This window comes from Biomphalaria glabrata, chromosome 9, assembly GCF_947242115.1.
Source record: "Biomphalaria glabrata chromosome 9, xgBioGlab47.1, whole genome shotgun sequence".
NCBI lineage: Eukaryota > Metazoa > Mollusca > Gastropoda > Planorbidae > Biomphalaria > Biomphalaria glabrata.
In genome coordinates, this window is record NC_074719.1 from 39,586,287 (window position 1) to 39,597,189 (window position 10,903).

General features: G+C 35.5%; 1 protein-coding gene across 6 annotated transcripts in view; it reads left to right on the forward strand.

The window, feature by feature from the left end:
- LOC129928325 (E3 ubiquitin-protein ligase MIB2-like) overlaps window positions 1–6,915 on the forward strand; it is a 43,736-nt gene extending 36,821 nt beyond the window's left edge. For 5 of the 6 annotated variants that reach the window (XM_056042242.1, XM_056042244.1, XM_056042246.1 and 2 more), the window contains 3 exons: window positions 1,008–1,129; window positions 3,380–3,484; window positions 5,164–6,915. In XM_056042242.1, coding sequence (XP_055898217.1) covers window positions 1,008–1,129; window positions 3,380–3,484; window positions 5,164–5,463 — 527 coding nt within the window. In that variant the 3' untranslated portion in view covers window positions 5,464–6,915. The remainder of the gene's footprint in view (window positions 1–1,007; window positions 1,130–3,379; window positions 3,485–5,163) is intronic. The other variant, XM_056042245.1, reaches the window with a different exon arrangement.
- Window positions 6,916–10,903: the final 3,988 nt, after the last annotated feature.

The window sequence follows — 10,903 nt, forward strand, 5'->3', positions numbered from 1 at the left end:
CTTATTAAAGATGTTATATTTAACAAGTGGAGTCATAGTACACACATCATAGGTAGCATTGTGTGTTTTTCCAATACGATTAAGCCCACACGAAATAACATTTTATACATGAGAGTAATTGTGATTTAATAGGTAAAGCTAATTTTGTCTCCCACACCCCGTCAAAAAAAGTTTGATTCTGTTTATAACATTGTAAAATGTAAATGTAAAATTAATTTAGTTGAGCAGTTTTGAAAATATCTCTGGTGAAAGATAAAAACATTAACATATACCAAAAATATGTTTTAAAAAAGCAAACTAAAAAAAAGTTTCTTTAAGGGGAACAACTCCGCACCTACAAATGATCTCTCAATAATGTAGAAGTTATTTTCTTTATTTGATAACAAACAGAGCAATTGATTACCAGTAATTAAGTAATTAATTGACTAATTTCTTTAATTTATTCATGTTTTGTTAGGTACAAAAAATTATTGTTTGAAATTTCAACTTGATCGCAGAATGGGTGAGGTAGAAATAATAGGAATAAATATATAAGGGGACAAAATTCTGTTCAAATATCTTTACCAATCGACGTCTACTAGGTAGTTTCTCGCTTTTCTGCTTATAGTTGTTTTTGCTCAAATGATTGCTATATTATATTATTTTGAAACTATAAATGTATATACAATATACAAGGCACCAATTGCCACTATAAAATCATGTGAATGTATTGATAAGGTAAATAAAGCATTAGTTGAGATAATTTAAAGGATTATTTCCCTTTGGTTGTCACACTCTAAGGGCTTGCTCTTTACACAATTATGTCTAAGGGCTGGCTGTTGCAATTTATATTGTCCTTTGGCGCTCTGACGGTTATAATATTTAAATGGGTTGAATGACACACGCTATTATTTTTGACGGTAATATTATTCCTATGTGATCTTAAATAGAAAATGTTTCATACTGTATATATAATTAGGGCCCATTTCTGGAAAGGGAAATATGTGAAATGTTTGACATGTTCACAGGTAAACGCGAGAAAGTTCCCCAAAAGTTCAAAGTCGGCGACAAGGTGAACATCATCATCGACGTGGAGGCTGTCAAAAGGATGCAAGAAGATCATGGAGGCTGGAACGACGGAATGATCAAAGTAACGTCTATAATTTTACATTATCATAATCCACAGGGCGAACTTAACCATAGGCATAGGCAAACAAGGCAGATGCCAGAGCGTCAGATTGGTATGTGCCCCAAACAGGACTAAAAAGCTGAAATTTTGCACAATTATATCTTTTACCCGACAACACAAGAATCTAAAAAAAAAAAAAGAATTAACCAATTAGTTTATAAACTTTTGGTAATAAATACTTTGTGTGGTGTCGCAAACAAAGGAAAGAAATAGTACTTGACTGAAGTGGTGGTATAAAATTAGTCACCCTTTTTTTTTCGTTAGGAACTTGCTCTATATTGATGCTCTTTTTGTAAGGCTGTCCAAGCGGCACATCAGTTTGGATGAAACGTTGCCTTGACAACAAGTTATTCTTATGTTAGCCAGATTTTTGCATTGTTACACAGTAAAAAGTAGCCTCTATAACTTTGTATAGAAAAAATAGAGACTTATTGATTTTTTTTATTATTTGCAAGACTACTTTGATTAACTTGGAACGAAAGCCTTTTGCCAACAAGCGATTTAATTTTAAAAATTGTTATACAGAAATGTGTACAGCAGACTTTTAAATTTAATGGCGAAATAAGGGCCGTAATGATTATTTTTTATGTTTCAAACAAACTCTTACATGATACCTTTAATTTCTTTTGATTTATATTTAACTGTTCTGAATCATACTATCATTCTGTGTTTGCCTTAAAAGTAACAAGTGGAAGACATGACAGAGAAAATGTATTGCTGAACTAATACATTAAGCACTGAATGAAAGGATGACGACATCTCAGGCAGAAGATTTACAGCACAAAGTCACACACACACAAAAACTGGAGATAACTTCATTGAACAAAAATGTAATCCTATGGCTATGGAATGATAATTACCATTTGTCAGGGTTCAATTTCTTGTAGTCTTGTCTTGGCTCCTTAGACTCGTTAGGGGTTTACTTAATAATTACAATCAAGAACAATTATACTTCAATACACATTAACTCTAACATTACCAAGAATATAACAATGACATTTTAATATCCAATAGAACTCAAATAATACAAATATAAATATTAATATTAATAAACAACCACCAGTCCAGGAAGTACACATCCAACCTTCCTGGACCGGGAAAAAGACCTCGCTAACTAACACATTCTCTCGCACATTCAAGGAAGACCAAACCTTTCAGTTCATAACACGTGCAATACTATTCACATTCATAGCAATGGGATATAACTATCATACCGAAAAATAAAAGTAATATTTTCGCCATACCTCCCCCTGATACCATTATATATATATATATATATATATATATATATATATATATATATATATATATATATATATATATATATATATATATATATATATGTATCTATCTATCTATATCTATCTATCTATCTATCTATCTATCTATCTATCTATGTATATATTGTATTGTTTGCAGGTTGTCGTAGGGTGTAACTCTTTATTGCAACAGATCCTCAAATACTTGCATGGGTTTTTTCTCTGGCGGGGGGGGGGGATATTTTTCTCCCTCCCTCCCCCCCCCCCGAATATATATATATATATATATATGTGTGAAGAAACAAGTACCTTTAAGTTTAAAGTGCCTTTTAATTGTGAAGCATTTCAACATAACATATATACACGGCAGACTTTATATACAGGTAACCAACTCCACTAGATGACTTCCTCTCTTCTTCTTTACACACTCGTCACTTCCCGCAAGTCCCCTAACTCTCGATACCCAACACTTGACCGTGTGTCACGGCTGATCACACACAGTAATCGTGTCATAACAATATATAAATATCAATGTGTCATTCTTTCTGGCGTTTTTGTTTCCTAAAATAGCCTCTTTCTTTAGTTAGTGGAAAGCTTTACAGTTTCGCTTTATTTTTTTATTGGAGGAATGGGTTTAACATCAAACCCCCTTTGTTTGCGTTGGGGCAGGTGATGTTTCAACATCAAAATACTACATTTAACAAAGAAAATTAAAGCAAAAAAAAAACAACAACAAACAAAAAACAAAAACAGTAACTAAAGTTCCTCCTGGGGGGGGGGGTTTGAAACCCGACTCTCTTCCCCTTGCTACGCCCATGAATACCTATTAGATATGATCGGTGTAATGTGCTACTTTAAACGGACACATTTTTTATATTTTTTTTATTTTGATTTTTCTGTTTGATTTTCTTTTAGTTTGCTGGGTTTTTTTTTGTATTATTTTGTGTTTTAGTATATGAAAAAAGTTGGTATGATCATTCAAGTCGACGATTTTGGTGTTGTTATCGTGAAATACGATGATAAAAAGTTGGTCTATAATCAGGATGTTTTAAATCTGGTAATTACATTTTTTTTTTGTGTTTTTATAAAGCGTAGTGACATAAAGAGGAATAATTTAAAGAAAGACCAATATTGAGCTCTGAATATTAAACTCAGAATGTACTGACTGATGTGGTGGTACAATCTGAAAGAGCATCCTATATAAGTTGCCCCTTTAAAGTAAGTTTGAAACGAAATATACAGAACTATACAGTATTCTATTTTCATAAGCACGCCAGAGTAGTTAGTTTGTCAGCTTGCCGAGGATTGAACCGTGAGTTCAAATGTATGTCTTTCAACTTAAAAAAAAAATTGCATCTATAAAGCGATCAAGGCAAAATTTACACAGATACCCCCTTCCATCCCCCATCCTCCCTTTCAGAACTGGTCCAGACAAGTAATTGAATCATAGCGTATTTAGAAACCAAAAACATGAAATTGCGCTAAACAAAAACATTTGGTAAAAATATTTTGTATCTCTCAAATTTATTATTGTTAATCTAGATGTAATACAAATTTAATCACATGACTTATCCAAACTGATACAACTAAGCCTTGCTTTGTTATAAATAAATATTTTTTACTAGTCGACTAGCGGCATAGCATACGCCGCGTAGCATACGCCGCTAGTTTGCAAGGCCGGCCAAAGGCCACTGCAACCTACGCACTTTCATAGTCACCACGCAAATTCTAGGTGTAAATGATTTAATTTAACCATTTTATAGATTAAAACAGATTTTTCCTACTGATTTACCAGAAGCTCCTGAAATTGCAAAATATACGAAAAAGTCCTGAAAATCTCCTAAAATTATTAAAATCTTTAGAAAACTCATTAAAATCTCCTGAAATATAGACGAAAATTGTCATTTCGGGGTTTAATTCAATGTGGAAAACGCCAATCCTAAGCGCGATATAAAAAACAACAACAACAACGATATTACACAATACCCTTAATTGTGAAATATTGTGAAGGAATCTTCTCGTGCCTCAAACTAATGAAAAACTACTTAAGGTCAACAATTCTCGAAAATAGATTGAAATTTTAGTAATTCTTGCTACTGAGCGTGATCTATGTAGGAAACAGAATTTTTATGATATACTGTATGAATGCTACACGCAAGGCTCGTAAAGTAATTATGTACGTAGTAAAGAATGAGTAAAATGCAAAGACGAATTTATTTTCTAATACAAACTCTTAATTTTCACATATTATCGGTATCCCAACCTAAACTGGGCCCTGCGCAATCCTTTCGCTTAAGGCCCCGCAATGGTTGAGTCCGGCCCTAGTATTTAGTGTGGGTGAATACAAAGAAGATTATTTATTCTTCCCACCCCCTCCCTTTAAGTTTTATTGCCGTAATGTTTATGTGGGTAACTTTAGTCTGACTTGCAGAAATAAAAGAGTGATCTTTCCATAACTTGTTGCTGGTGTCAAGCATGGTTGAGCGATTATATATTTAGAAGATATGTCTTGTTAAGGATGTATTAACTTTATGTTTTTATTAAAGGTCTATTAAATGTGATAATCTTGCGTTTTTAGAAAAATGCTTTTTTTATTGTGAGCTGCACCCTAATATATTTTGTATAAATCAATTGTTTGACATTTAATATCCTCTCCTGATTATCCACCCGGGTCAAACACTACTTTCCGCCGTTCACTGTCGAGTGTCCTTATTGAATATTTCATATATTTTCTAGGTCTGGTTGAACCCAGAGGTAAAGCAAGGACCCACCAGTAGCCAAGAACAGACAACTCCAAGCAGCTCTCAGCGAGATTCAGCGCCATCTAGCTTAGTGGATAAGATGGACGTACACTACAGCAGTAATGAGCTGCGAACAGTCCAGCCCCAATGCAAGATTTGTCTTAGCTGTGACTCTTGTGTAGCCTTTGTCCCTTGCGGTCATCTGGTCAGCTGTCCTAAATGCGCCGAAGGAGTGGACAAATGTCCAATCTGCAGAGCAGATATAATACAATTGCTTCGGACATATATACAATAAATAGAAACATATAGAGTTTCATCTATTTATAATAAATGTTTTACTTTCCATCGATTCATAAAAATTATAAATAGTAAGTTTAAATAAATCCTGAATTTTTTTTTGTTTTCAAAAAGAAATCAAAGAATCTTCGATTTCGTTGGTAATTCCATTAACAATTTAGTTAGTATTTTTTTTTTTATATTTGTTATAGTTTTTTTTTCACGTTTTTATTCTTTTCACGTTTTTATAGTGTTGCGTATTTATAAAATAATCTTTTTAGTTTGTCCATTGTTATTTAATGATGACCACTAAGTGAAATACATTAAGATATTTATTAAAAGGAAGATGAATCGCGGAACATGACTATCTCACTTGCTCTAAATCTCTTTCTTTTTTGGAATAAGAATGCGTCAAGAGGTCCGGGGGCAGGTGCTGAAGTGCTGTAGATGACCATTTCCGGTTCTAATGATGTCCACAGCACAGTGATGATTGTTGCCAGTCCGTCTACTCTTTCTACTGTGACATAACGCGCAGCCTGGCAAGTGAGGCTACATTAGCCAGGTTGGACAAACTATACATTTGGATGAAATGGATTTGGCAGATATTTTTTCTCATGGTTTAGCTTGTCAGTCAAGGCCATTTCCGCTGGGTGTGGCACATGTTAAAGCTCCTTGGAAGCTAATATAAATAGGTGGGTCAGCCAGGCTACTAGTGCTGGTACCCTCCAAGACACCACATACACTCAAAAAATCTCTGCCGTATTAATCTACCGATAACTTATAATCTATCTGTGAAAATAGATCCGCGTACTTTTCATGATAATTGAGCAGACGTGAACTCTAGCACATAATGATGCAACAATTTTGTTGTTCGGAAACATGTTCATGCACATTAAGCAATCCGAATGGCAGTTTTTGGCGGTCTAGCGATTCTAATGGGTAAAAACAGAACAGAAGTGAAATACAATTCAAATAGCAAGGACATACCAAGCCTAATAATAGAATCACTTAGCGAGGGTCTCACAAAAAAAGGTGACTAAAGTAGTAATACTTTGAGAACAGTTAAATTGGATTTATAAACATATATTTAAGTATGTACGCATGTTTAGCTTTTGTATGAGTTCGTATTAGTGCATGTAAATCTCTGTCATCTGACATTATATTATATATTTTACTTAGCTTTTTAATCCATACTGTTTAAAGTTTTGTTGTTTTTTTTTCAGGTAATTTAATTTTGTTTACAGACGTATACGAAGATTTATATTTGTTTTAATGAAATGTTAGTTTGATAAATAGTGTACGTTTGTGGCACCAGCACTAGAATTTGTACGTCTGTACAATTACGCTGTTTAAGATATTTTTAAATGGACTTATTTTAAACTTTATATTTTTATTATTTGACAACAATTATTATATATTGATGTATTTTCCGGTATGTAAATTTTTTATTTAAATTTTTCTTTAAATTTTTTATTAGCGTTGTAGTTTTTTTTTTCTTAAAGTAGTTTTAAAATATGTGTTTACATTTATTTAATATTAACATTAAACAGTTCAGTTATCTTTATCAATTAACCTAACTCTCAGTAGACTAAAGCACTCAATTTTCATTCCTATTGTTAGTTTACACTTTCAAATATTTTATTGTAACAAGTAAAGTTCCCCTTTCAGACCTTTCGGTATACTAAGATCCACACTTCACAGGGAAAAAGAAAATCACGCCTGAATACTACTAGCACAAAAAATCCTGATCTTTGCACAGAATTTGAGAACAAATTAGAGGAAGCTTTTAAAAACTTCTCTGTGACTGAGATAGAAAAAAGCTGGACGTTTATGCGTGATACAATCTACCAAACATCATCACTGGTCTTTGGAAACAAAACCAAGAAAAGCGAAGACTGGTTTGAAGCTAGACTACAAGAAATGGAAACTGCCACTACGAACAAGAGAGCAGCCATGCTAATCTACAAGAAGGATCCCACCCCAAGCAACTTAAAAAGGCTCAGAGCTGCACGTAACAATGCCCAAAGAGTAGCGAGACAATGTGCTAACAAATACTGGCAGGAGCTATGCGAAGATATTCAATCTTGTGCCGACTGTGGTAACATAAGAGGACTATATGAGGGCATGAGAAAAGCCTTTGGACCTCACACCAGCAAGTGTGCTCCGCTCAAGTCAAAAGATGGCTCAATCATCAGCGATCGTGCGCTGCAAATGGAACGATGGGTAGAACACTATGCAGAACTCTACCAGATTGAAAACGCCATCTCACCAAATGCTGTTTCCAACTTCCCATCACTTCCAGTTTTGACGGAATTAGACGAAACGCCCTCAGTAAAGGAGCTGAGCATTGCCATTGACATGCTTGCACATGGGAAAACACCCGGAGGAGATGGCATTCCTGCTGAAGTAATTCAGGCTGGAAAACATGCCCTAATCAAACCACTCCATGAACTGCTAAGCTTGTGCTGGGAACAAGGAATGGTCCCCCAGGAATTGAAAGACTCCAACATTGTTACAATTTATAAAAATAAAGGCGACCGCTCTGATTGTAACAATTACAGAGGCATCTCACTGCTTAGCATAGTCGGAAAGGCTTTTGCTAGAGTGTTACTAAAGCGATTACAGATCCTGGCAGATCGTGTTTATCCAGAGTCGCAGTGTGGCTTTAGGGCAGGTAGATCTACAACAGATATGATTTTCTCTCTGCGGCAGCTACAGGAGAAGAGCAGAGAACAAAAGCAGCCCCTCTTCATAGCTTTTATTGATTTGACCAAGGCCTTTGACCTTGTTAGCAGAAGCGGTCTGTTTGCTATACTAGAGAGAATCGGCTGTCCAAATAAGTTAAGAAAACTAGTGTCAGCTTTTCACGAAAATATGCAGGGCACCGTTCAGTTTGAAAGTTCTTCCTCCAGGCCATTAAGAGCGGTGTAAAACAAGGATGTGTACTGGCCCCTACACTATTTGGCATCTTCTTCTCAGTCGTACTATCCAGTGCTTTTAAATCCCTGGAAGACGGAATATACATCCATAGCAGATCCGATAGAAGGCTCTTTAACCTGGCACGTCTTAAAGCCAAAACGAAAAGGCGTCGTATCTTGATAAGGGAGCTGCTGTTTGCCGATGACGCGGCACTCGTATCTCACTCACAAGGAGGTCTACAGAAGCTAGTGAACGCCTTAGCAGCTGCTTGTCAAGAGTTTAGCCTTACTATAAGTCTCTCCAAGACCGAAATCCTGGCACAAGACGTTGCAGAAATACTTATAAATCAAATTGGGAACCACACCCTTTCAGTGGTGCAGGAATTTACCTACTTGGGTTCAACAATTGTCAGTAACCTAGACTTAGACATCGAGCTGACAAAAAGAATAGGAAAAGCTACCACAGCATTGGCAAAACTCTCCAAGCGCGTCTGGGAAAATGGTAAATTGACCACAGCGACCAAAATCCTAGTCTACAACGCCTGTGTTGTGAACACTCTCCTTTATGGCAGTGAAAGCTGGTCAACATACATGTACCAAGAGCACAGATTGAATAGTTTCCACTTGCGCTGCCTGAGACGCATAATGGGCATCTCTTGGAGGGACCATGTCTCCAATCAGGAAGTTTTGAGATTGGCCAATATGAACAGCATGTATGCTCTCCTGACACAAAAGATTACGCTGGCTCGGACATGTCACCCGCATGCCAGATGGTAGAATCCCGAAAGATATCTTATATGCTGAGCTTGTGGAAGGAGTCAGACCCAAGGGCCGCCCAAGACTAACATATAGAGATGTCTGCAAGCGAGACATGAGAGCCTCAGGCATCAGTGAAAGTATGTGGGAAAACATAGCCAAAGACCGGAGTGCATGGAGACAGACTGTGCGTGCTGGGACAACCCTTGCTGAGAACAAAAGAATTGAAGCGGCTTTAATCAAGAGGGAAAAAAGAAAGCTGCCCTGTCTGCTAGCCCTAAATCAGAGGCATACAAATGTACGAATTGTGGCAAAGTCTGCCGTTCTAGAATTGGCTTGATTAGCCACACCAGATTCTGCCCCGTCTCAAGATTAAGCCAAAACAAGTGACTCACTTGGGCGCATCCATTGCCTTTCGAGACAAAAGGAGCCATATATATATATATATACAAGGCAGATGATGTGAAGGTCATGAGTTTCTGTGGATACCTATTATACTGGGTGAGCTCACAGGCGCACAACGATCTCGAAACTAAATATCAGTCTTCACCGAGATTCGAACCCTTCGGTTCGGAAGTCAAGCGCTCTACCACTCAGCCACTATATCCCCTTTTATTGCAACTAGTTATTAGTCCTATCGAGGTGAACTTTCTTTTAGGAACTTAAGTACGTAACAAAATAAGTCATTAAGCTGCAGAAAGATTTGTTCATTTATTATTGAATGAATTACAATATTTCATTCACCGTCAAATGGCGAAGGGGAAGTAATTATTTGTCATTTTTAATATTGAGTAATGGTACTGTCCCTTTTTGTATATTGATGTTTGGGAACATAAAATAGGGAATGGATTACTTGTTTGTGTAACTAAACCTTCAATTAGAACTGGACAATGTTTTAATAGGACACTTTCATTGATACCATTTTATAATATTTATATATAAATATGTGTTGTTTTAATAAAATAAATATTGCTAAAGTAAAGAATTGAAAAAAAAAAGACTTTCTTTCTTTTAAATTATATCCTACTTGTGATGTAAAACTTCTTAGAAAATATGTATACTGTGTTGATAGTGTCTAACGTGTTTATCTGTCTATCTATCTATCTATCTATCTGTCTGTCTATCTATCTGTCTATCTATCTATCTATCTATCTATCTATCTATCTATCTATCTATCTATCTATCTATCTATCTGTCTATCTATCTATCTATCTGTCTGTCTATCTATCTGTCTATCTATCTATCTATCTATCTATCTATCTATCTATCTATCTATCTATCTATCTATCTATCTATCTATCTGTCTATCTGTCTATCTATCTATCTATCTATCTATCTATCTATCTATCTATCTATCTATCTGTCTATCTGTCTATCTATCTGTCTATCTATCTGTCTATCTATCTATCTATCTATCTATCTATCTATCTATCTATCTGTCTGTCTGTCTGTCTGTCTGTCTGTCTGTCTGTCTGTCTGTCTGTCTGTCTGTCTGTCTATCTATCTATCTATCTATCTATCTATCTATCTATCTATCTATCTATCTATCTATCAATCTACCTATAATTCTTTGAAAGAAACAGAATCATGTAATTTGCAAAGCATATGGTCAAACTTAGGACAAAGTTAAGAACCACTGTTCTAGTGTGATCATAGGAAACTAGTTCATTTAATATGGCATTTACTGCTGTACCTAACTCTGATCATTACCATTTACCTAACTACATCTCTGGGCTTCCACTTTATTGTAATTTTACTATACGTACTTGCCCTTGGTATTAGCTG